The following is a 27,248-nucleotide window of genomic DNA, read 5'->3' as shown; positions in this document are numbered from 1 at the left end:
ATAGGTGACTGGAATTTTCTCATAATTTTTCTCAGAAAACTGATGAGTGAGCTTCATCCAAGTGAATAGAAGTAAAAGGGCTCTTAGTTAAAGCTGCTGTGTGTACTTTCACTGTGATCAGTAGTGCTAAGGTAACATTGGGTTGGATCCTAAAAGGGCATGAGCAGAAATAGCACAGGCAGCAGGAATTTCAGCTCTAAGGTTTTGCCTTATTCCTCCCACCCCCACCCCTCACTGCAGCCTACAGGGCACTTCATCTAGAAGGATCCCCCACTCTACAACAATTATTGGGGAAAACCAGGAGCCACTGGGGGAGAGTTGGAGGCTGGGCAGATTGTGTCTATTGTGGCCCTTCCTTGCATACCCAGGGAATTCCTAATCGCCACTGTGGGATGGTAAGTGAATTTCCTCCAGGCCAGGCTGGAGAGCCTGAAAGGTCAAAATTAATATCTTGAACCTGATCCAGAAGCAGAGTGGTAACCAATGAAGTTGTGCAGGGGGTTGGACTAGATCGGTGGTCCCCAACAACCGGGCACCGGGCCGCAAATGCCCTGGCACAGGGCTGTGGCTCCCTGCCTCCGCAGGGCCGCACCGGGGTGCACATGCGTGTTTGCACCATGTGTGGCCGCAAACGCACATGTGTGACACTCCTGCGCATGCATGCATGCGCGGGACTGCTACACATGCGCATTTACGGCCACGCATGGCGCATGCGCGCATGTGTGACCCAGTCGTGCATGGTGCATGCACGAGAGTGCTGCGCATGCATGGCATGCATGGCCGGGTGATCACCCTCCCCGCTGCCGCCGGTCCGCAGCCTGGAAAAGGTTGCGGACCACTGGACTAGATGACCCTGTAGGTCCCTTCCAACTCTATGATTCTATTATTCTATCTCTGTTAAAGGGGCTAAATGCATTCATCCTGTTGATAATAGCCACTACAAAATGTTTGGCATTTGCAGTATTTCCAGTTCACTGCTTTTGTCTCAAGCACTCTGCTTGTGAATTCCAAATGTTTTGTACATTAGCTAGTATCAACAGTCTAAATGAGTTTAGGCACTTGTAACCTTGCTTTCCAAACATTTCACTATCAGCAATATAATTTTTTACACTTTATATATAGCATATTATCTTCACTGCAATTTTGTTTCCTGTCTCTTGTCAAACAATTGTACTATATATGTATGTGTGTATGTACATAAATAGACTTCCATAAATTTTGCCCAGTGGAGAATTCTGTGAAATGCAATGCATACAGATTCTTCCACTAATCTAAGCTAAGGCTGCTTCACATGGTACAGGCTTCACAATGAAAGCCATCAGAAATTGCTTCTATGTAATGGTGCTCTGGCCCATGACATTTGTAACCCTTCTACCACATGTGTCAACTCAGTTGCATGGAGAGTCTTCATAACTTGGAGGCCACCAAGATTGTGTGTGGCACAAGTTTATAGATATAATCTGGCCCAGAAGGAAACCGCAGTGCAGAGTCTGTATAGGCTGCCTATTGCCATAGCCCCTTTTTTCTTGCTTCCTCGCAAAAGCAACCAGATACATTCAATATGTAGTGAAAATAAAAAGATGTTAGTAAATGAATATAGAGGTATTCAACAATACTCTGTCCCTCAATCAGACTAAAGAGCCAATTACAACAAGCAAAAGCTCTACAGCAAGCTGGAGGTTTTCTAATTAATATTGATTTGGGGTTGACTGATTTACTGTTCCTCATCAAGCTTATAATTAGGCTATTAACCCAGTATAAATGCCATATTGATTTTTTTCTCTCCATTGAATTTGAACTTAATTAGTTAAAAGAAAAACTAACTTAAATGAGGAATAATTAAGACAAACTGTAGGATACAGAACAGCTCCTGTTAGATCTGTGGATCCAGTAGGCATGAACATTGTTTAGCAAGCTACCTAAGTCATCATCACCAACAGTGTCCTACTTGGCAAGTTTACGTCAAGTAGTTGGGCTGGATTAACTGTGATGCTAAGTGCAGAGTCCTGTTGGGGTGAACTTATATCAGATGATTCAAAATTCAAATCAAGGGTCAACATACACTCAGACTTCCCTAGAGGAGGTGAACTAAATACAGATTGACCAATAATACATCCAATCATTGACAAGACTAAATAAACATGTACAGATTCAGCTTGGTTGACCAAATAAGCATCAATAACTGATGGGAGGTAATAAAATAACTATATGAATTACATAGTGCTGGTAGTACAAGACTGTGATAGAGATAATGGATATGCTGTAAGGGAGAGCTCTGAGGTTCAAAACCAAATAAAAATGGGATGTGTAGGAGTTAAGAGCAGCAGCCTCTAATCTACAGAACTGGGTTTGATTTCCCCGCTCCTCTTCCACATGCAGCCAGCTGAGTGACCTTGGGCCAGTCACAGTTCTCTCAGATTTCTCTCAGCCTCACCTATCTCACAGGGTGTCTGTTGTGGGGAGAGGAAGGGAAGGTGATTGTAAGTCTCTTTGAGACTCCTTCAGGGAGTAAAAAGCAGGATACAAAAAATGTTTTCCTCCTCCTCCTTCTTAAGAGAAGATACTAGTGTTTGGATCTATTGCCTTGGCTATCGCCAAGAAGAGACAGATTTGAGATTCAGGGGCTTTACGCACCGGGATCTTTGTTGCAAATTGGTCACTGAATGAAAAATCGCCATTTAAAATAGTGGAATTCGTCGTTATGCATACCTGCCTTTGTAGTGGAATCCAGTTGCGTTTTGTAGCATTTCCCACAGCTTCCGGTCTCGGCAGAAAAGGAAGCGCTATTGCCAAGCTCGTCCCGCCCCTGGCCGTCAAGCAGCCAATGGGCAGCCGCTAGCATGCTCCCAAACAGCCCCTTTCCCTTTAAGAAAGGTTTAAAAAAAAAAAAAACAGACCCATAGCAACGAATCTAGGTAGATTCGTTGCAACGGAGAGACCCATCCAGCTGCCTAATGTGTCGTTTGATCGTATGATCGTTGCCACGCTGCCTCGAGTGATAAAAAAAAAATCCCCCCCCCCTCTCACGGGCCCGATTTTCGGCTGAATTAATGTGTAAAAAATAAAGGGACTTTATTTCAGCAAACGGGCTTTTATGTGGTTTGTGCTTAGTGAGTAAAGGTGAAGGACTGAAGCCAGGGAAGCCTCTAAACAGAAAGAGGCTCGCTGGTGCGTTTATCCCCGCTCGCTCGGAGAAAAAAAAATGGCGATCGCTTCGCCGGAAGTTTGGAGGACAGGCTCAGGAGGAGGGACTTTGAAGAAACCGCAACAATGTTAACGCACAGGTCTTTATCGCTAGTGTTGCAGATTGTTTGCAAGAGTGTAGCGCTTTCCGGAGGGTGAATCCACTTTTTGGGATTCCCCTGAAAGCGCTACAACGAAGCGCTTTTTGCTGATCGGTTTCAGGAGTGTTGCAGATTGTCTACGACGTCGTGCGTTATGGCAAATCAATAGCGTTTCCAATTGGCAACCATTGTGCGATTTTGAAGCCGTGCAAAAAGCCCCTCAGAGTTTGGATGCAGAGTGTAGGAATGAGCACAGAGACAGAAATGTTCTTTGACTTCCAGTATGATTTGAGAAACCGATCTCCCTCTGCCTAGTTTGCCTCGCAGTAGCAAAAGAAAAATGACAGAGTATAGTGAGTGGGATTGGTGGTATTCTTGGTAGTCCAAGGATCATGAGATATGCTATGGCATGCTCTCTTTTGAAGAAATTTTAGGACCAAACATGTGATACCAATTGGGTCTCCTGACATGGCTTGCGGTTCCCCCTACCCTCAGGGAACTATGAGTTCCCATGCTCCATGATGCAATTCAGTTCATGAGCACTGGGGAGACTCTTTGCTCCACTATGGGGCTTTATGTTTATTGGCTGCAGCACGTGGCACCCCACAACAGGGCAAACAGAACCCCTGGCAGCAGTCACAGCTCCAGACAACAGTGCTTGAGGAAAGGCTGCCATCCTTCTCTTATACCATGTTTACAAGCCAAATTGAGCCTTGGACTGCTTGAAAATTTTAGTTTCCCAAAGTCACATATGGACTACAAGTTGTATCAGGGGAACGCTGATCTATCTTGCATCACGCATACTATCTACTTTGGCCCTTATTCCACAGCAGGAAAGGAAATGATTTAAACTATGTTACATTTGTTAGCAGAGTATTTAACACAGCAATGGTGCACAGCCTGATTAAAGAGTAGATAAAAGTTTATTTAGGAATTAACATATTTAATAGGAAAGAGGAAAGACAGTGGTGAGTTTTTAATTATATATATCGAGCCGCCTCGAGCCTTCGGGGGGAGGCGGGGTATAAATATAAATATTATAATAATAATAATAATAATAATAATAATAATAATAATAATAATAATAATAATAATAATAATAATATCTAGCTGAGAGTGAGAATAACATGGAACATGACGCTTCAGAGAAGAAGCAGGAAATTGTCCCTGAGAGCAGCAATCTCGAGACAAACAAGGAAAGACAACAGGAGAGGAGGTGCTGACCTCACTATTGTATCTAATTGTCCTCTTGCTGCCCTCTGCAGAGTCTTCTTTTCTTCTTTCTTGTACACCAGATATTGCCTTTTCCAATGATGATGATGTTTCTAGATTGTTACAAATACAGGAGCTAGGTTCTTGTGAAGAAGGAGACCCGAATTTTGAACCGCAGTATCAGTGAATTTTGAACCATATCAAGGAGTATCAGTATTGTAAATATATATATTGACTGGGGAAGGCACTGGCAAACCACCCCGTATTGAGTCTGCCAAGAAAACGCTAGAGGGCATCACCCCAAACGTCAGACATGACATGGTGCTTGCACAGGGGATACCATATATATATGTAAATATATAGTGATGGGTAGTTTAAGGTAACAATGTTGCTTGACAGTTCAGTCAGATTTCTAGCATCTTGTTCTTTCACACAGTATGACTCACAGAGGTATATATAGAGGTATATAATCACAAAAGCAATTGACTCAAATCTAAGATGCTGCAGTGAATAATATCCACCACCCTATATAATTTGGCCATTAAAAAAACAACAGAAAGCAACAATATAAGTAACCAGTAGGGATGGACACAAACCGGGAAAATGTGATTCATTTAGGTTCATGCTTTGTGATCTGCCTGGTTCATGAGCCATGAACTGTCATGTCTTTTAAGGCAGTGTTCCACCAACCCCTTGGCTGTGGCCCACTGCCGGCCCATGGAGCCCTCGGTACTGGGCTGCAGCGGGGGGGGGGGGGAGGCGCAGGCACTGTTGGGGACCACTGCTTTAAGGCACCAAACTAACTGGTTCAGTTCATGACGCAGTAGAATGACACCACCCACTCATGTGCTAGGAACATCAAGCTTGTAGGGATCTCTTGTTGACTCTCTTCTACCTGCCCTCCATGTTATGTACAGTTTAGATTTAGGAAGTCCATGTTATGTCCCCCCAAGAAGATGCCCCCAAGAAAATGCTTTTTTGGGGAAATGTCAGGTGCAAGTTCAAATGTGTATAGAATGGACCCCTGCAAAGTACACAGATGAAATGCACAGAGAATCTCACCCTGACTTCATTGTTTGGTAAACATTTTGATTGAGCGGAGACAGTCTGTCTGGAAATGTATTCATTCATGAATCACACAAACCTCTTGAAAGTTGGTGATGGTTAGCCTTCTACTAGCCAGCCAAAATTCCTCAAGAACTTTTGTTTGTGAGCCTGTTTGTGCCCAGCCCTAGTAACCATCAGCCACCCTTCAGATTTCTACAAGAGAAACAAGAGCACATACCATGGATCCTGGCTGTCAGGATTCATTTGGCCAAAGCTGCAATTCACTCTGACAACACATAGAACTTGTCATAGAAAAATCAGTAATCTGACTGTTTCATATGCTGAATTTTATATCAAAACAGGTTGTGTCATGCCTGGTCTATGTAAGCAACATAATGTAGTAAGATAATGAAGTAACTAGGTAATGTAGTAACATAATGTAGTAACATAATGTAGTAACTAGTAACATAATGTAGTAACTAGGTAGCAAGCTGCTGAAGCGGTAGAATAAATTCTACACATTCAGCCTGCAGTTGAGGGATTTCATTTTACTACATTAACAATACTATTCAATCATAAAACTAGCACAATTATGTGAAAAAAACATTTTTCCAAATATGCTAATTTTTGACAGGGATTTTTTTTTACAGGGTGTGGAATTTAAAATGTGATTCCCCACTGCCTGCAGCCTGAAGAGCCTCTTCTAACATTTTAGGATTCTGTGATGCTGGCTTATGCACAAGTAGGTCTGGCCTCAAGCTGCACTATAATTATATTAATAATTAAAGTGGACACTTTGTAGAACTGCCAACTTTAAATGGCACTTTACAGAGAGTGGAATTTAGTGCCAGAGGATGTTGTGATAACCACAGATATAGACAGCTTTAAAAGGGAATTAAAAAGATTTATGAAAATCTAGCCGTGACTAAAGGGAACTTCCATGTTTAGAGGCAATCAACCTCTGAATTCTAGAGGCAGGAGGCCTCAGCCTCTGGGTCCTGTTGTTGACCATTCAGAAGAACTGGTTGGCCACTGTGTGAGACAGGATGATGGACTAGATGGACCACTATTCTTATCCAGCAGGGCTCTTCTTGTGTTCTTATGATTTTAAGAACATTGCATTTGGAGGTAATTTTTCATCTGTCTTTCTTATTGAAGAAATGGTTTTTACGTGTTAGAATTAATCTTCTCCTTCGTAAACAGAGTAAAATCATTCATTGACTCCCAGTCATATATATAGGACAATGTTTCACTCACATGAGATGCCTTTAATCCTGTTCTATGTTGTCCTGGCTTAGAGTTTAATCCTTTTTGTTGTTGCAGCCAGGAATCCCAAAATAGCACTTAATTGTTCTGTGCTGCATTCTTTTCAGAGAATGATACCATGAGCCCCATGGAAAGCTAGCTGGACCTCGAGCCAGTGCAATGTTTCCTCCTACAGTCAGCCATGAATATATCTTTCATATTTCATCTCCCTGGTCATGTGCTTGCTTGTTCACGTATCTGGCAATTAAGCTGGTACAAGGAGTCTTGTGGTTCTGCTTTTCCTATGTCACCAGTTGATGCAATTCTACATGAAGTCATGAATTCTTCTTAAAAACAGAACCATCCTGGCTTGGATGGTGAGGAAAAACAGGTCTAGTTCCTCATTCTTTTATGAAGATTGTTTCCATTCAGATAGAAATCAGGAAGGTTAATTGTTGCTAAAGCCTCTGCTCCCCACACCACCCCCAGTCATTCCCTGTTTTGTTTGATTGCTTTAAGCTCATCTTTCCGAACTAGGGAGGAAAATGTGTTTCAGACAACAGAACACAGTGAAATCAAGTGTCTGGGTGGCTTTAGCTCCCCTCCACTTGCATGACTCTTACAGGAGTGGTTTAAGGATTTGTGGAGCCTGTAACACCAGAGCCAGTTTAAGGATTTGTGGCACCCTAGTGGAGTACAATTGTAGCAGGAGCAGCCTGACTGGGGACAGAAGGGCCCCCAACAGTGGAAAGGGGTATCACTCTGCTCTTAAAGAGGGAAACGGGGGGAGAAGAGAGGCTGCAGCCCTGATCTATAGGAGGAAGGCACCTTGTGGGGCCCGTGTAAGCTCAGGGCCTGTAGTTATCTCCAGTACCAATGTGATCCAGTCAGATACATGGTCCCAAAATTGATAGGATGTGACTGCTTTATCACATCTAGTTTGGGCCCTCTAGGTACAGATGACAACCGTTCACGTATGGAAGAAATAGGGTAGTTAACTGCCCTCAAGGAAGGATGCCCAAATAATAGTCATCAGCTGTGAGGCATCTGAGCTTTTTTGTGCATTAAAACGTGACACTCCAGCATGGCCTCCCTCCAACTATTGATAAAGTAAGAGAACTAGAGGGCCCTTTGATTGCCTCTGGTGGGAATATTTGATGGCTTCAGATAGCTCATGCTGACTAAAGTGAAAAGTTGCTAACATCAGCGAGGCCAACCACATGCCCACTGGATACCTCTCCCTTATGGCTACTTAGAAGGAATGATGAGAGTATAGGAGGCTCCCCTCTGGGAGATAATCAATCTCTCCCTTTCAACAGGGGAGTTCCCAAGGGGACTAAAGGAGGAAGTGTTTCATCCCTTGCTGGGGAAAAAAAACTCTGGATCCTCAGGACCCAGCCAGCTACACCCTGTTTTGCATCTGGCATTTCTGGGGAAGGTGGTTGAAAGGACTACCACAGACCAACTGCTAGTATACCCAGAGAAAGCTTCAGTCTTGGACCCATTCCAGTCTGACTTCCAGCCTGGCCATGGGACTATGGTCACTCTGATGTATGACCTCGGATGACAGCTGGATCAAGGAAGGCCAGCGCAGCTCATGATATTGGATCTCATGACAGTGCTCAACATAGTCCATCATTAGCTTTTGGCTCACCACCTTGCCAATGCATGGATACAGGGGACAGCACCACAGTAGCTGATCTCTGTTCTCCAGGATCATGGGGAGAGTGTCACAATTGGGGAGAATCAGTCACATCATTGTAGGAAAGGACCAGTTGTAGAAGCATGCCTATCCTGCCTGGACAGTGTACAGCTTATGGCTGTACGCAAAGCCAGGAATTTGAATGTGACCTTTGATGCCTACCTTCTGGGAGTTGAAATCCAAAATAGCTTGGCTGGCATTCTTCCATCTTCATGATGTCAAACTACTAGTGTCCTACCTGGTCCTGGATCACCTACCCACAGTGATCCATATGACTCTAAACTGGACTTCTGTAACTTGCTCTACATGGACCTACCCTTATGCCTAACCCAGAAATTGCAAATGGACCAGGACACAGTGGTCTGGGTCCTCACAGGAATATCTTGGGGGATTCATATTCAGCCTGGGCTTCAACAGCTGCATTGGTTTCCAATTGAATTCTGGATCAGGTTTAAGATATTGGTTCTTATCTTTAAGGCCTTTCGCAGTCTGGGCCTGGCACACCTCTCTGCCTATGTCTCCCGAAGAATGCTCCACTCTGCAAGTCCTAACCAGTTGGTAGTCCCTGGCACCAAGGCAGTACGTTGGGCCTCCACTTTCAGTCCTGGCCCCCACTTGGTGAAATGAGTACCCAGAGGAGATCCGAGCCCTGATGGAGCTGGTACAGTTCTGCAAAACAGCTCTTTCACCAAGCTTTCGGTTGGGGCCAGTGATCTTCTAATGCTGCCCCCCTATGAAAAGCACCCCCACCAAACCATCTTAATCTAGAGTGGACTCATTGAAAGGGACTGCACTAGAAGAAGGAGGAGGAGAAGGAGAAGGGTTTGTTCTTATATGCTACTTTTCTCTACCCAAAGGAGGTTCAAAGCGGCTTATAGTCGCCTTCCCATTCCTCTCCCCACAACAGACACCCTGTGAGGTGGGTGAGGCTGAGAGAGCCCTGATATCACTGCTCAGTCAGAACAGCTTTATCAGTGCCGTGGCAAGCCCAAGGTCACCAGCTGGCTGCATGTGGGGGAGTGCAGAATCGAACCCAGCATGCCAGATTAGAGGTCTGCATTCCTAACCACTACACCAAGCTGGCTGGCTCAGTAGAAATAACAGTTGTAGCTGAAGTTACTGTTAGTTATTGATGTGGTTTTTAAATAGTTTAAAATATTATTAAATATTTTAACTTATATTATTGTTACTGTCGATGTTGTACACTGCCCTAAGTCAGCTCACTGGGACAGCGGTTTGTAAAATGAAAAAATAAAGAATAGACAGGATGACTCAGGGTCTCCACTGAGAAGGAGAGTATACATACAGTATAAATGCAGAGGGAGTTTTAAGTATGTTGTTGTTGTTATGTGCGAAGTCGTGTCCGACCCATCGCGACCCCATGGACAATGATCCTCCAGGCCTTCCTGTCCTCTACCATTCCCCGGAGTCCATTTAAGTTTGCGCCTACTGCTTCAGTGACTCCATCCATCCACCTCATTCTCTGTCGTCCCCTCCTTCTTTTGCCCTCGATCTCTCCCAGCATTAGGCTCTTCTCCAGGGAGTCCTTCCTTCTCATGAGGTGGCCAAAATATTTGAGTTTCATCTTCAGGATCTGGCCTTCTAAAGAGCAGTCAGGGCTGATCTCCTCTAGGACTGACTGGTTTGTTCGCCTTGCAGTCCAAGGGACTCGCAAGAGTCTTCTCCAGCACCAGAGTTCAAAAGCCTCAATTCTTTGACCCTCGGCCTTCCTTATGGTCCAACTTTCACAGCCATACATTGCAACTGGGAAGACCATAGCCTTGACTAAACGCACTTTTGTTGGCAGGGTGATGTCTCTGCTTTTTAGGATGCTGTCTAGATTTGCCATAGCTTTTCTCCCCAGGAGCAAGCGTCTTTTAATTTCTTTGCTGCAGTCCCCATCTGCAGTGATCTTGGAGCCCAGGAAAATAAAATCTGTCACTATCTCCATTTCTTCCCCTTCTATTTGCCAGGAATTGAGAGGGCCGGATGCCATGATCTTTGTTTTCTTGATGTTGAGTTTCAAGCCAACTTTTGCACTCTCCTCCTTCACCCGCATCAACAGGCTCTTTAGTTCCTCTTCTCTTTCTGCCATTAGAGTGGTATCATCTGCATATCTGAGGTTGTTGATATTTCTCCCTGCAATCTTGATCCCAATTTGTGACTCCTCTAATCCCGCATTTCTCATGATGTGCTCTGCATACAAGTTAAATAGGCAAGGCGACAGTATACAGCCTTGCCGAACTCCTTTCTCAATTTTGAACCAGTCAGTGATTCCATGTTCAGTTCTCACTGTTGCTTCTTGACCTGCATATAAATTTCTCAAGAGACAAATAAGATGCTCTGGTATTCCCATCTCTTTAAGAACTTGCCATAATTTGTTGTGCTCCACACAATCAAAGGCTTTAGCATAGTCAATGAAGCAGAAGTAGATGTTCTTCTGGTACTCCCTAGCTTTCTCCATGATCCAGCGTATGTTGGCAATTTGATCTCTAGTTCCTCTGCCTCTTCGAAATCCTGCCTGTACTTCTGGAAGTTCTCGGTCCACATATTGCTGGATCCTAGCTTGTAGGATTTTGAGCATAACTTTGCTAGCATGAGAAATTAGTGCGATGGTGCGGTAGTTTGAACATTCTTTGGCATTGCCCTTCTTTGGGATTGGAATGTAAACTGACCTTTTCCAATCCTGTGGCCATTGTTGAGTTTTCCAAATTTGCTGGCATATTGAGTGTAGCACTTTTACTGCATCGTCCTTTAAGATTTTGAATAGTTCAACTGGAATGCTGTCACTACCACTAGCTTTATTGTTGCTCAGACTTCCTAAGGCCCATTTGACTTCACATTCCAGGATGTCTGGCTCCAGGTCAGTAACTACCCCATTGTGGTCATCAGGGATGTTAAGCTCGCTCTTGTATAGTTCTTCTGTATAATTTTGCCACCTTTGTTTGATCTCTTCTGCTTCTGTGAGGTCCCTACCATTTTGGTCCCTTATCATACCCATCTTTGCATGAAACGTTCTCTTCATATCTCCAATTTTCTTGAAAAGATCTCTGGTCCTCCCCATTCTATTGTTTTCTTCTATTTGTTTGCACTGTTCATTTAAGAAGGCATTCTTATCTCTTCTAGCTTTTCTCTGGAATTCTGCATTCAATTGGGTGTATCTTTCTCTTTCTCCCTTGCCTTTCACTTCCCTTCTCTCCTTAGCTATTTGTAAAGCTTCCTCAGACAGCCATTTTGATTTCTTGCATTTCTTTTTCTTTGGGATGGTTTTAGTTGCTACCTCTTGTACAATGTTGCGAACCTCCGTCCATAGTTCTTCAGGCACTCTGTCTATCAGATCTAATTCCTTAAATCTATTTGTCACCTCCACTGTGTATTCGTCAGGGATATGATTTAGTTCATACCTGAGTGGCCTAGTGCTTTTCCCTACTTTCTTCAATTTAAGTCTAAATTTTGCAACAAGAAGCTCATGATCTGAACCACAATCAGCTCCTGGTCTTGTTTTTATTGACTGGATAGAACTTTTCCATCTTTGGCTGCAGAGCACATAGTCAATCTGATTTCTGTGTTGACCGTCTGGTGATGTCCATGTGTAGAGTCGTCTCTTGGGTTGCTGGAAAAGAGTGTTTGCTATGACCATTGTATTCTCTTGACAAAATTCTACCAGCCTGTGCCCTGCTTCATTTTGTACTCCAAGGCCAAACTTGCCTGTTATCCCGGTTATCTTTTGGCTTCCTACTTTAGCATTCCAATCCCCCATGATGATAAGCACATCATTTTTGGGCGTTGCTTCTAGAAGGTGTTGTAGGGCTTCATAGAACTGATCAACTTCATCCTCTTCAGCAGCAGTGGTTGGGGCGTAGACCTGGATCACTGTGATGTTGAATGGTTTGCCTTGGATTCGAACTGAGATCATTCTGTCATTTTGGGGATTGTATCCCAAGACTGCTTTTCCTACTCTCTTATTGATTATGAATGCTACTCCATTTCTTCTGCGAGATTCTTGTCCACAGTAGTATACCTGATGGTCATCTGAATTAAATTCACCCATTCCTGTCCATTTTAGTTCACTGATTCCTAAAATGTCGATGTTCAGTCTTCTCATTTCTTGTTTAACCACGTCCAGCTTGCCTTGATTCATGGATCTGACGTTCCAGGTTCCTATGGAATAAAAATCTTTACAGCATCGGACTGTCTTTTCGCCACCAGTTACTTCCACAACTGAGCGTCCTTTCGGCTTTGGCCCAGCCGCTTCATTCATTCTGGCGCTACTCGTACTAGCCGTCTGCTCATCCCCAGTAGCATATTGGACACCTTCCGACCTGAGGGGCTCATCTTCCAGCGTCATATCGTTATGCCTATTGGAACTGTCCATAGAGTTTTCATGGCAAAGATACTGGAGTGGTTTGCCATTGCCTTCTCCAGTGGATCACCTTTTGTCAGAGCTCTCAGCTATGACCTGTCCGTCTTGGGTGGCCCTGCACGGTATAGCTCATAGCTTCACTGAACTACGCAAGCCCCCTTGCCACAACAAGGCAGCGATCCTTGAAGGGGGAGTTTTAAGTATGCCCCTTCAATAAAAAGAAATCACTGTCAACAGAAACAGCATAGCAGGAAGTGGACTGAGTGAGACAATATCTTAGTATGCTACTGTTTTATATACAGGAAGTTTCATACATGGGGGAAGTGTGCAAAACAGCATTGCCCAACCCAGGCTGCAGTTAGCATAGTCCAGTTTTACCACATCATCTTGCCACATATACAGAGTAAGAGTTGAATTCAACCAGCGTTTCTGCTGGTGATAAAGAAAGGAGGGATCCCCTTGGATGGGGTTGGCAACTCTGCGTTGGGAAATTCCTGGGGATGGCAGAGCTTGGGAAGGGAAGGGAGCTCAGCAGGGATGTGATTTCATGGAAGTCCATGTTCCAAAGCAGATGTTTTATCCAAGGAAAATTGTCTGGAAGTCAATGGTTATTCAGGAAGATCTCAGACCCTACTTTTTGACACCAAAAAGGGGAAAAGATGGTTGGATCCAACCCAAGGCCTTATCCTAGGTTGTTTCTTTCTCACCCTAGAATGCAATAGAATATTTGGAAATGACTTTGAAAGAGAGTGAATAATGATACCGTACAGTTGATCTACTCTTGTCAGGCTCTCACCTTTCATGTCGATGACTTGCAAAATCTCAGTCCAAGTGGTTTTGAAAGCTATCATATTATCCAGCCTGCTCACAGGCTATCTATCCTCCGTTTCTGAATGATGTAAAAGATGAGATGCGTCCTGCTAAGAAATCCACTTTGAGAACATGTAGAGGTGACACCTAGCAAAAGCATTGTCCTTGTGCTGGGACCATTTGTTACAAGTCTGCAAGAGCCACAAACTGATCTTCATTGGTTGCAGCACTAAGCAGTGTACCCATATCGTATTCTGTGTGATTCTGACTACAGGTTGCTGAGCAACTTATCAATCCATTTGGTGAAGATGATGATGATTTTGAAACAAATTGGTGCATTGATAGAAATCTACAGGTAAGATTACCTTGCTTCTTTAATTTTATTCATCGAGTGCTTCCTTTTCCACAACCAATTATTTTCTAATGGTACTATGTGGCCTCTGAAATGGGATATTATGCAAAAAGCTTTTAAAATGTTTCATTTTCTCACCTTGGCCATATTTAATTCACCATAAAATAAGTTTTGTATGATAGGCAAACACATATTAAATAGGATTAAATATATAATCATAAATTTACAGTTGGAAGGTAATACAAATGTCATTTAATTAATGCCTGTTCTTCTGGGAAAACCATCGCTAATTGAAATAATCTCTAATATCTGCTTACCTATCCTCATCTTTGAACACATTGGCAGAGGATATCCTGCTTGTTTCGTTGCCAATTCAGGGACACAATACCGAGACCTATGATCTTCCAGGGTGAAGGATCTTATTTTAGATAAAAGCAATTGGGGAACAGGGGAGGTCGAAAATGAGAACAAAGGGTATTCCCTCGCATATCACTGCTATATCATTCCCTCCTGTAACATTGCCCCAATTTAGATTGCTCCTTGAAAGCTGATATTTTTTCCCCTCAGCAATTAGGGATCTGATTTATACTGAGGAAATAGTGAAGAGAAAGAAAAAATTAAACCCCTTACTTTTCCCAGGAGAATGTTGCTAACCCAGTTCCAGTTCCTTGACCTATGGCTGCTTTGACATAAAAAAAACAACTGTAAAATCTTGATTTCCAGTGTCATGTCCAACTTAACCTTTAGGATTCAGCATCCAGTTAATGGGTTGTATCAGAAATCTGATCTGATTAATCCATGATCCAAAGGACTGATATTGCACTGTCATACCCATCTATCAGCTTTTACTCTATGTCATTATACTATCTACTTTCCAATTCCTCCTTGTCTTCAAAAAGAATTTTGATCTTCAACCCATTGATTCTGCTCCTTGCATCCCAACTCAACTGAGTGTTGATTCATCAGAAAAAACAATATAAAATTAGAAGAGTTGGATGTGGAAAATGTAACTATTTTGTCAGGATATCTGTATTTTGTTCTTTATGTGGCACATGTCCAAAACAGATTACTGTGATCCTATTAAAACATATACAAGATGCAATATATGTACAACAAGAGAAAAAGCAATAAAGAAGAAGCTAGCAACTAAAAGTCAGATAGGACTATAAAAGCAGCAAAAAGTTCAAAGCACAAGAGTATCTTGGCTCAAGATCAGATGGATACCCTAAATATAGCAGCAACATCTTACAATCAACAGTAAGGGTAAAAACCAGAGGGTGATAGCAACAAAAAAAATTCAGACTAGGATGTTCTTAATTTCAAGTGACTGAAATGGTCACCTCTCTAACTAGTTTATAAATTGTTATGTTAGAAACCAACCTATGAATAATAAACTGCTTATTTATCTGTGTCTAGTTCACTGCAACAGCAAAGCTTATGAGATTCTTTTGAGGTTCCAGTGGCAACAAAATCATCCCCACTGCAGCTATTAAGGCTGAAGCATTTACTGCAGCAAGACATGCTTCTCACCACATTTCAAATACTGTGATAAAAATAATGTTATTGTCCTTGCAGTCGTTACCATAACTACATACATTTGTGCATTTATTAAAATGCTTTCCAAACTATGCTAAGGATTAAAGCGGCTACTTCATCAACCCTTCCATCATTTCACAGATGAAAATAGAGACAAATCTGCTTAGCATTACGCCTCTATTTTCACATGGGGACCATCTTCCCTAATCATAGAATCATAGAATCATAGAATCATAGAATTATAGAGTTGGAAGGGGCCATACAGGCCATCTAGTCCAACCCCCTGCTCAATGCAGGATCAGCCTAAAGCATCCTAAAGCATCCAAGAAAAGTGTGTATCCAACCTTTGCTTGAAGACTTCCAGTGAGGGGGAGCTCACCACCTCCCTAGGCAGCCTATTCCACTGCTGAACTACTCTGACTGTGAAAAACGTTTTCCTGATATCTAGCCTATATTGTTGTACTTGAAGTTTAAACCCATTACTGCGTGTCCTCTCCTCTGCAGCCAGCAGAAACAGCATCCTGCCCTCCTCCAAGTGACAACCTTTCAAATACTTAAAGAGGGCTATCATGTCCCCTCTCAACCTCCTTTTCTCCAGGCTGAACATTCCCAAGTCCCTCAACCTATCTTCATAGGGCTTGGTCCCTTGGTCCCAGATCATCCTTGTCGCTCTCCTCTGTACCCTTTCAATTTTATCTACGTCCTTCTTGAAGTGAGGCCTCCAGAACTGCACACAGTACTCCAGGTGTGGTCTGACCAGTGCTGTATACAATGGGACTATGACATCTTGTGATTTTGATGTGATGCCTCTGTTGATACAGCCCAAAATGGCATTTCCCTTTTTTACCGCTGCCTCACACTGCCTGCTCATGTTTAGTTTACAATCCACAAGTACCCCAAGGTCTCGTTCACACACAGTGTTACCTAGAAGCGTATCCCCCATCCAGTAGGCATGCTTTTCATTTTTCTGACCCAGATGCAGAACTTTACACTTATCTTTATTAAATTGCATCTTGTTCTCATTTGTCCATTTTTCCATTGTGTTCAGATCTCGTTGAACTCTGTCTCTATCTTCCGGAGTATTTGCCAGTCCTCCTAATACACATACATGCATGCACACACACAAAGGGGAGCATATACACTGGGCTGTAGCCAACCAGCTTTGCTGCTAATGGAAAAGGGAGACATTCTCTTGGCCACCCAAGAAGGCTATGCTGAGAACCGTGGTGGGATGGGGACTGGGGGATATGGAAGCCTGAGGAATTATATGAGAATGAGGATGTAACTACATAGTACACCCATAACTGAGGGCATAACTATGTAATATTCTTGACATACATCAGGTCACAGGTGTGTTACTGGACTAAGTCAGATGTACATCAGGGGAACTCACCATAAAAACATTAGTTTGCTTCGGACTGTGAGCGCTACAAGGGAGGAGGAGCTTCCAGTTTCTATCCCATCCCACTTTCACCAGTGGAAAATGAGGAGGGATTTTTGCCCCTTTGCTCTGGCTCCACATGTCCTTCCTAGGGCATGTCACTTAGTTCAGTGTTGCGTGACAAAGCTGGCTGGATCCAGCCCATGATTTATAACACCTTGTTGCTCTTCTCTACTCCTTGTATTCATTTATTCTGCAATTCATTTATACTATCTTCATTCATGCTGCATAGCCCCTGGCATTCTGGTTTTGGAAACAGGTCTGTTAGTAAACTTTCTTATTTATTTATTTATTTATTTATTTATTTATTTATTTATTTATTTATTTATTTATTTATTTATTTATTTATTTATTTATTTATTTATTTATTTATTTATTTATTTATTTATTTATTTATATACCGCCCATTTCTTTGGAGCTCTGGGCGGTTTACACAGAACATTATAACTTACATGAAACATTATGTAGACTATAACATCAAAACAACTTTCAAAACCATCAAAAGATTACAAAACCACAATTATAATATAATAACAATTAACAGTAACTTTGGGAGACTCATGGGCAGGCGTCTGGGGGGACCAGCAGGTGTTCTGAGTCGGTCGGCCTCAAGCAAATGCCTGGTGGAAGAGCTCCCTCTTGCAGGTCCTGCGGAACCTCTCCTCAGGGAGCTCGTTCCACCAGGTGGGGGCCAGGACCGAGAAGGCTCTGGCCCTTGTTGAGGTCCGATGCACTTCTCTGAAGCCAGGGATCCGCAGCCAGTTGGAGGTGGTGGAGCATAGGACTCTTTCGGGGGTATAGGCAGGAAGGCGGTCTCTCAGATACACTGGGCCCAAACCGCATATGTTCACAGCCATTTCTTTTTATTTCAGAATGTTTAATTAGATGTTTAATCTCATACCCTGGATCTGCTCATGTTATAGATAAGATGAAAAGAAAAAAGAGGGAGGAAACCTTTCAAACCAGCAGAGAAAACAAAAGTACAGAAGCACAGAGTAGAGTTACATATAGGTGGGGGAAATGTGCAATAAATAACCCACTCTGAGCCCAATGATTGAAAATATTGTATTCAAACAGTATACACAATAGAAAACAGCAATGTCATTTATCACTACAGTCACAGTACATCAATGAAATAAGGAATATAAAAGATAAATAAAAGAAATTGTAGCTTAAAGCTGAGCCCAGCAGGAAATGCCCATTCTCAGCCCTAGTCTTCTGCTCTTGAGAAAATGGCAAACAGGAGTTTTGTTTTTTTTTAAGTCCTGCATATTGTCACTATAGAAAGTTGCCCTAATCTCTATGGTTTTAGCATCACTCAGCAGTAACATCACAGCAGCTGCAACTGCCACCCTCCCCAGGTATTGCCCGCAAAATTTGGTTTGGGGGGCCAATTCAGATTAGTATTGCAGATTAAGGAAGAAGAGCCTCATCCCCCACCCCCATTCCATTTTTCTGAACCCAAACAGCCCCAGGAGCATTATTTGCCCCCTGAGAGGTCTCTTTGTGCAAGCTCAGTCCCTCCAATGGGAAATAATGCCCCTAAGGAAAACAGTGCCCAGGGAATGGCTGAAGGTCCTCCTCTCCCTGTGCTGCAGTCCTGATCAAAATTGGGTCTCTGTGGCACCTCACAATTGAGTTCCTACAGAGAACTCACAGCTGCCATCTGGCTGCAAGTCCTGATGCTACTTGGAAACTCTAGCTTGGGCCTAAGACCACAATACAGAGACCATTTCCACATTAGGAAATATACCTCAATTTAGCCTCATTTTGGACTTCAATTGGATTATACGAGTTTTCCGCATTTGGGCTTTCCTCCCCATGTCTTCCACATTGGGGTCGGAAAGAGGCAGCCTCCCATAATGCTTTGCTTCCTTCCCCATTCCAAACGTTTTTTTTTTCTTCTCAAATGGTGCCTGCTTGCACCTTTCTTTTAATTGCAACCCTTCCTTTCAGGATTCCGTGTCCTGATTACCTCCCCTCATTCCACCTGCCCCCAGGTGTTTTAAACAACAACAGAAAACCAAGGTTATCGCATTACAAAGCTGTGGTGTTGTAACAAGCAAGACTGTTTTTTTGTCCCTGGAGGATTGGAGAAGGCAGGTGTGGACTTCCCATGGCCACCCTTCCCCTATCCAAGCTTACAGCCGACTTCTGAAGGATGTGGAGAGGTGGTGCGGAGAAATCCATACACACCTTCTCTCTACCTGAGCCTGCAGTTGCCTGCTGCAGCATCAGGGAAGGTTCCCTGATGTGCACGGGGAAGCTGTCAGATTGTATGCAGTATGGACTTGGATCATGGAGGGGAAGCAAGAGGACCTCCATACCTCTCATCCCTGATGCAATCTGACAGCTGCCCTGTGCAGCATCAGGGAACCACAATGTAGTTGTGGGCTCGCATCAGGAAAGGCATGCACAGATTTCTCTGTGCCACCTCCTACTGTCCTTCAGAGGGTGGCTGTGGGCTTGGATGGGGGAAGGGCGACCACGGGAAATTCACACCTGAATTCTCCAATCCTCCAGAGGCAAAAAAAGGGTCTTGCTTGTTACAGAAATGCAGCATTGTACTGCAATAAATTTGTGGGTTTTTCATCACCTTGGGAGGAAAGGGGGAGAAGGGAACATGGAGTGCTATTGGGGGGAGTGACATAGGGCACATGAAAAGAGGAGTGCTAAGGTAATTTTCCCATTGGAGGGGGAGGAAGGGAGGATGATGATGAAGAAAAGGGTGTACCCAAACACTCAAACTGGTGGGCACTGCGAAAAATCAAATGCATGCATTTCTGCACTAAATAGCCCCAAAATAGATCCCATTAGACCCCACTTTAAAAAATGAAAACTGGATTTTCTGGGGATTCCTTTGCCGCGGATCATATGAGGGGGCAAATCGGGTCTGCACCTGACAAGCCGAGTTTCAGTGCAGAAACAGATGAAAAACTCATCCCTAAAAATGTAAATTGAACAATAGTGTGGAAACAATCGGTGAACTCCTTTTGGTATGCTCTAACTTGTCTAAAAAGTGACCCTCTTAAATTTCAATGGTTCCAGGCTATTGAACAAAAATTAGTCTCCATTGGCATCGATCTGAACTCCCTACTACCTCTGGAAGAAAAATGTATCTTCCGGATTATTAAACAGAGAATATTAGACCATGAGCAGCAGGAACTCATACCTACCCAGCCTCGAGTCTGCTCACCAGCATTCTTTGGCATCATTATGCAGAGAAATATTATGCCTACATATTTGCATCTCCTTGATGTCCCACCCCTGAGAAGAGCTTTTCTCCTGGCACGAATGAATGCTTTCCCCTCAAAGGTCTTAGAGGGAAGATTCCACCATATCCCATACCATGCGAGACTCTGTCCGTGTGGTTCTAGTTGCCCTGACTCTGTCTCACACATTTTGTTAGATTGCCCCTTATATGAGCAGTGTCGGGATGACAGCTTTGTTGCTTTGCTGGGAAACAAGCCTTCTGTAAGTAAATCTATGACCTTGCAATTTCTGCTCTCTGACAAAGACCCAGAGGTAACCATTTTAGTTGCCAGAGTTTTAACTAAGATGCTTTTATAATATGCTGCCTACCTTGTATTTTATCTTTTATAGTTTATTTAATCATTTTAAGATCTGTTTGGTTATGTAACCCCATTTTATTATTTTGTTGAAATTTTAAACCCTATTTTTATATGTCTTATACATTTTATGCCAATAAAAGGTTACTGACTGACTGACTGGCTATCCCAGCCAGGATATCTTAGCCAGAATAAAAGTTTTTTTTTTGAAAGTTTTTGAAGGTATGCTCTAATGGAACTGATCTTTTTCCCTCCTTGAACCAGAAGCACAATTTAAATAGCTTCTGAAAATCTCAGATACTTCAAATGAAATTTGGTATAGAAATTGCGGTTTGACAGAATCATCAAAAGCTGTTTGAAGAGTGCTGAATTATTAACTGTGCTCTCCAGATTGCTCCCTAAACACATTATACCTTAAACTGTGTTGGCAATATTTCTAATTCATCATCACTTCTCCAGGTATCACTTCTGGCTGTTGATGAAATGCATATGAATTTACCAAAACTGAAAAAAGATATTTACTGGGATGATTCCACAGCCCGCCCACCATACACACTAGCAGCAGCAGATTACTGCATTCCATCTTTCCTTGGATCTACTATTGAAATGGGGTATGTGATTTTACAAATTCCTTCCACACATTGTCAGAAGTGGTTCTTCACCAGCCCAGTGTACAAGATCATTAATACTGATTCCTATGAAGGAACTTTCATTAGACTTTAAGGTCCCACTGGACTCCTGAATGATTGTGATATAATTTGAAGGAGTTGTCAAAGGCCATGTTGTCTTGTTTTCTGGGATGTTTCTGGGTATTACATCTCAAACTATGTGGCAAACATTGTAATTCATAAGCAGGATATTAGATATTCCTTATTCCAGAATAAGCTTTCATGAGCAGATGCATGAAGTACCGAACCACTATCACCACCCCCTTCCTCTGCCACCATTTTCTTTCACCTCCTTGGCCACTGCTGAGGCCCAGCACACACAACTGGACACTATGCAGCAGCTTCTTTCCATGCCTGTGTTGTTTCAAGGAGGGTCAATAGTGATGCCAAGAAGAGCTGATGTGTTGAAAACACATGGTTCTTTTCTGCTACTGGTGGCTCCTTCTTCCAGAGCAAGACACTTTCCCCTGGTGGATTCAGGAGGCTCTTCCTCTGGAGACTCTTGCATCAGGAGAAGGCACCCTATGCCCAAGAAGGCATCATATTTAGCAGAAAAGATCTATGGGATGAAAAATGAAGTACAGGCTTATGAAGAAGGAAATGTGGTTGATGGGAGAGAAAACAAGGAACAGAAGGAAAGAAGGTTCAGACTTGTCACTGTCAATCCAAACATGCTGGGTGAGAGTAGGAATGAGACATTCTTACACAAATGTATTCAATCCCATTACAATTATGCACACACAAATTCTTTTAAAATTGATAAGCCTTGTAAATGTATTACTGTCTGTAGGATTACCATTGCAATATATGCATACATACTTCAAACTATTTTGCTGTTGCTAATGGATTTCCTTAGATCCAGTCATACTTCAGTTACAATGGCTACAAATGGCTTCTGTTGGTAGAATGAAGGCAAAAGGTAACAGATGCTTCCTATTTTATTTTATAGTCTGGCTGATAGCCAATTTCTCCATGGAGACAACTGGTTCTATGATGATGATAAACCCAGACGGCAGCATTCAATGTTGAGAAAAGTGAAGCGATTTCTGAGTGTCCGTGAAGAATCCCCCACCCCAACAAGGAGGTCCTACCAAAGGCAGTCAAGTGAGAATTCGGTTTTTTTCCCATCTCATGAGATGCGGCACATTGGCAATTTACAAGAAATGCACTCTAGATCGAGACTCTTAACCTCAAATAGCAGGAAAAATCATGAATGGCCTGATAAGAATGCCAGGATGCCCGAAGGCATGGATCTAGGGATCATCAGAGAAACTAGCAAGAATGAACCCACAGAGAGATGCTCTCAGTCCAGTCTGGATGAGAGCATATCCAAAATGGACTCATCAGTCTCAGAAAATACTGTTATTGATACAAAGGATGATAAATCCAGGCTGGATTCACAAAGAAGGAATACCACTAGTGGCCTGACAGAAGAGGATTCTGGAAGTCAAAGTGAATCAAACCTTGACTCGAAAGGAATAACACTGATCCTGAGTGGACAGCATACCAGTCCTGCAGATTCTCCAGTGTCTCCTTCAGAAGGGGCTCCGTTTCATATGGATTCAGAGGATGACGATTCAGCCACAGAGAAAACAGACTTACTTAAAAGTACAACATCTGGCAACATCCCAGATGATCAAATATGGAGATTGCCACATTTTCATATACACCCTACAGATTCCAGCACAAAAACTCAATCTGTTTTGACAGAGTCTCGATCAGCCTTTGAAAAACGCAACATAAACTCTGAAAGCAGTCCAATGTCTGCTCCTGTTGCCATAAATAAATCTGACATATGCAGTTTACTGGAACTAGATACTAAAGAAACAGATATAGTTGAGTTTAGTAATGAGAAAAATAAAGGAAATCTCTGACAAATAAAAAAATCAATGGATTATGGCATTCAGAATACTTACTTTAACGTCTCACTTATCCCATCATCCACCTCCACACACACAAAGCGAAACGTAATATGTGTTCAGTTTCTGAAGTTTGATGCAGGATTTCTGAAATATTTCAGAGCTACAAATCTGTATCTCCTCACGGCAGCTCTGTTACAGGAAAATTCCTCTCTTTCCACAGTTATTAATATTCATTCTGTTTCCAGCACTTACCCACCAGACAAAAGTCTAAAGATCCACAACTGTTTCTCAAATTATCTGGAAGCATTTTTGCTTTAGATGGTCCAGCTTTTCACTGAAAATTCATCCTTCTCTTGTAATCATGGATGACTAAATATTAGTTTCTTTCACTACAGAACCACTATAAGTTTATAGCTGTTCATTATCAGGGCCAGTTCCTAATTTTTTATCTGACCATCTTTCATCAGTGCTGGGGTTTTAAATTAGAATCAACGCCACCAAACTCTTTTCATAATCTTCTACAATGAAACAAATTGCAATTTGATTCAAAAAAAGGAACTTAGAAAAATAGCAATTATTGGCATAAATATCATGCTAATTACTCATGAAATAGGGTAGTTGGCTTCATTTTTGTTGAATTATCCTTTGGCTTACCATTCTTATTTGAGTGTGTGTGTTTTTTCATTCTATCTTAGAACCAAATACTTTTCAGCGGGATACCCATAATCAATATCCTAGCTTTTTATTTTACTAAATACAGTTTTGAGGAAGAATCCCTGCTAATCTGACCAGGCCAAGCAGGGAAGAGACTGGAGACTCTCCCTCACACTATTTTCCTGATCTAAATCATTCCCTCAAGATATAGTTTGCTTAGTAGGAGAAAAACACAGGAACATTTATCCTGCCTACATGGTCTTCCTTTTCTGAGAAGACTTTTACAGTGCAATTCTAAATAAACTTATGGCCTTGTAAGCCCAATGAAACTGATGGCCTTGTAAGCCCATTGTATTAAGAACATGTCATGCTGTTTAGAATGGCTGCAACATTTTTGCTCTTTTCTGTGTGACCCGTTTATGTGTAACCTCTGCAAAGGCACCTCTCTGTAGTGTCCTTCCTTCCTTGACATTGCATCCTTGCTGTCCTTATTTTTGTTGCCATCAAAGGCTCTTGCCTTAGAACTCTTAGTTGAACTCAGAAAACAGCATAGCTTAGTTGTAAATGGTATAATAACCGAACAGTCAATCTGTGGGCGTGGATCTGAAGTAAAAGAGGATCCTTTAAAATAAAGTTGTTTTTCTTAAACATTAACAGTTTATTTATAACAGCATAATGGCTTTTGCACAGCTAATAAGTATAATGATTTCAAACAGGTATATAAGCGTAATGGTTCCTTAAATAGACCAAACTATGCAGGCATATTTTTTCACTTGCCACTTAGGTCAATCACTTCCACAAAGTTTAACTTCCCAGCTTGCCACTCAGGCTAATAGCTTCCATACAGAATGCAGCACCTCCCTCAAGGGCCTTTCTCCACAGTTACATTGCTTAGTACTCTTTCACTCAGACACCTCTCTCTGAATAACACAGTCAACTGAACCCCCTACAGTACAGCCACCATTTTTAAACCACTCCGCGGAAGCGGTATAAATAAAAGAGTAAGGGCCCTTAGGGTGGGCCCTGTCCGGGATGAGGAAGGGTGCCCATTGGCCCCTTCCCCCGGACTGACAAACGGAAGCGCCTTCCAACCCGCCCAACCCCCCACATGGCCAAACCTTCACCCCATGGTGGTCATTCCTCTGTTGGCCGCCAAGAGGGTAGGTAGGCCCGCAGCCCCTGGTAGCCTGGCCCTGGGGGGGAAGGCCTTCACTGGCCCCCGAAGCTGGGTGCCAGGTCCGGAGCTTCCAGGCCAGCAAAGGGACAGCCCCGCCGCAGTGTGGCCAGGTCTGTCGAGCTTCCAGGTGGCAAAGGGATGGCCGCGGCAAGGCTGACTCTTTGCCGCCCGGAAGGTTGACGGGCCCAGCAGGCTCCAGGCCGGGTCCAGAGCTTCCAGGCCAGCAAAGGGACAGCCCCGCCGTGGCAGCGGGTCTGTCCCTTTGCCAGCCCGGAAGCTCCGGACATGGCACCCTGCCTGCTGGGGGGACCCACACCCCTGGGAGGCAGCCGGGGAATGGGCACCCACCTCCCTACACAGCCCCTTCACCTCCCTCCCTCCTACTCCCCTGCCACCTCTCCTCACTTCCCCCCTTTCTCTCTCTCTCTCTCTCTCCCCACCTTCTCTCCCTTGCACTCGGCCGCCGCCGCCCCACCCCAAACACCCACCCATCTCTACCTCGACCTCTTCCCACCCTGCCCACCCTCGCCACTTGCCCCCCCTCACCCGCCCAGCTAACCCTTCACCCCTCTCCTTCCCCTGTGCCCTGATCCCTTTCTCTGCACCTTCCTTTTCCCTGTGCCTGTTTCTCCTTCCTTCCTTCCTTCCTTCCTTCCTTCCTTCCTTCCTTCCTTCCTTCCTTCCTTCCTTCCTTCCTTCCTTCCTTTTCCCTGAACCTGTTCCTTCCTTCCTTCCATTCTTCCTTCCATTCTTCCTTCCTTTACCCTGAACCTGTTCCTTCCTTCCTTCCTTCCTTCCCCCTTCCCTCCCCCTCTTCCCTTCCTTCCTTCCTTCCTTCCTTCCTTCCTTCCTTCCTTCCTAGCACACACTGTATTGTTTCTACAGCGGACTTACTTTCTAGTCCAATCATAACACATTTCCCTCATCCATCCAGCCCGCCTCTTTCTCATTTTACAGGCATACATTTTAGATCACAGCAATATACATTTAAAACTCTGCATTAAAACACAGAAATAAAACACCAACACAGGCCCCTTTATCATTATCATTCTAAATTGAATGTGATCCATTCTTGGCCTGATTCCAAGTAAAATGATCCAGAGATCAAAATTTCATACAGAGAATTTAAGTGCTGTCAGAGATAGCACTTTGGCTATTTCAAGCAGTGCTGCTTTTTTCTCCTGCCCCTTTTAATTGTGCAGTCTTTCTTGCAGCTGAAGTGCTGCTTTGGTCTAGTGCTATAGCACTCCATTTAGAACGTTTTTTTTTTTTAAACACACAAAAGCCTACACAGTAAAAAAAAAAAAAGTGCGGTGGCCATATTAAACAGCAAACTATATGATTCAGAAGCACAGAAAATAAATGGAAACAGAAGCAAGCAGTTTACCTCAAAAACAGCCCAACCCCACTTTGCCGATTGGACACACACAAGCAGCTTTGTCTGAAAAGATAAATAAAATTCATTAGCAGCCGGTTGCTGAAATGGTTGTGTCTGAAATCACACTAAAAATGTTTCAGCAACTGACTACTAAAACAAATTATAAAGGCTGTTTGAAAGTGGCCACAGTATTTACATGGCAAAACACCACAATAGCTCTTCAAAATTGAGAAAATTGTCAGAGGGAAATAGTAAACAAACACATTCCTCCCCATTAATTCCCCATTAATTTATCAGGTCAATGCAACTGCACTCAGTTTTAAAAGATTGGAGATCAGTTATAACTTTTCTGACTTTAACTCTTAGTAATTAGAATTCTAGAAATATTCTTCTAAAAAAAATATCCTAATACATTGTATAAGTTTTTGTTTTTGTTTTTTGTCTAGGGACTAGACAACAGTTCCTTCCAGTTCTATGTGTGGATGATTTACTAGCATCATCAACATGTTAACAAGACCGTTTTACAGATTAGAATGAGAACCTACAACTTTGCCTTTTTCAGGCAAGAGGAAATATAGCTTGGTGGCACCTGTATGTGTATGTTTGTTTTGAATACACCTCCTGCACTGAAAACTGAACACGGTGATGCAGCAACTTGCTGGTGTACAGCTATCTCTATTTTTAAAAACTCCTATAACATCACAAAATTATGCACTGAGGATCAAGTTTTATATTCGGGCATTCCAGCCCCATACCAGAGAATCTTCCCACCTTTTACTTAACAAAACCTAGTGAACTGCACCCATTTATTAACAAGTCACCCCCTCCCACAAAGAATGCTGGGCTGAAAAACCAGAAAGAGAATGTGCAAGTTATTTTTCTCTGGCTAGCCGTTGACAGGGTTTATTAATCATTTGTTTATCGGATTCTTTTGAATCTGAATGCAAG

The 27,248-nt window shown here is 42.9% G+C and overlaps 1 protein-coding gene across 2 annotated transcripts in view; it reads left to right on the top strand.

Moving 5' to 3' along the window:
- Nucleotides 1-23,103, top strand: part of BEST3 (bestrophin 3) — a 31,110-nt gene extending 8,007 nt beyond the window's left edge. For both annotated transcript variants that reach the window (XM_077338816.1, XM_077338815.1), the window contains 3 exons: nt 13,938-14,018; nt 21,021-21,172; nt 22,179-23,103. In XM_077338816.1, coding sequence (XP_077194931.1) covers nt 13,938-14,018; nt 21,021-21,172; nt 22,179-23,103 — 1,158 coding nt within the window. The remainder of the gene's footprint in view (nt 1-13,937; nt 14,019-21,020; nt 21,173-22,178) is intronic.
- Nucleotides 23,104-27,248: the final 4,145 nt, after the last annotated feature.

Source organism: Paroedura picta, chromosome 5 (assembly GCF_049243985.1).
Source record: "Paroedura picta isolate Pp20150507F chromosome 5, Ppicta_v3.0, whole genome shotgun sequence".
Classification (NCBI taxonomy): domain Eukaryota; kingdom Metazoa; phylum Chordata; class Lepidosauria; order Squamata; family Gekkonidae; genus Paroedura; species Paroedura picta.
This window is presented reverse-complemented; position numbering and strand designations above follow the sequence as displayed.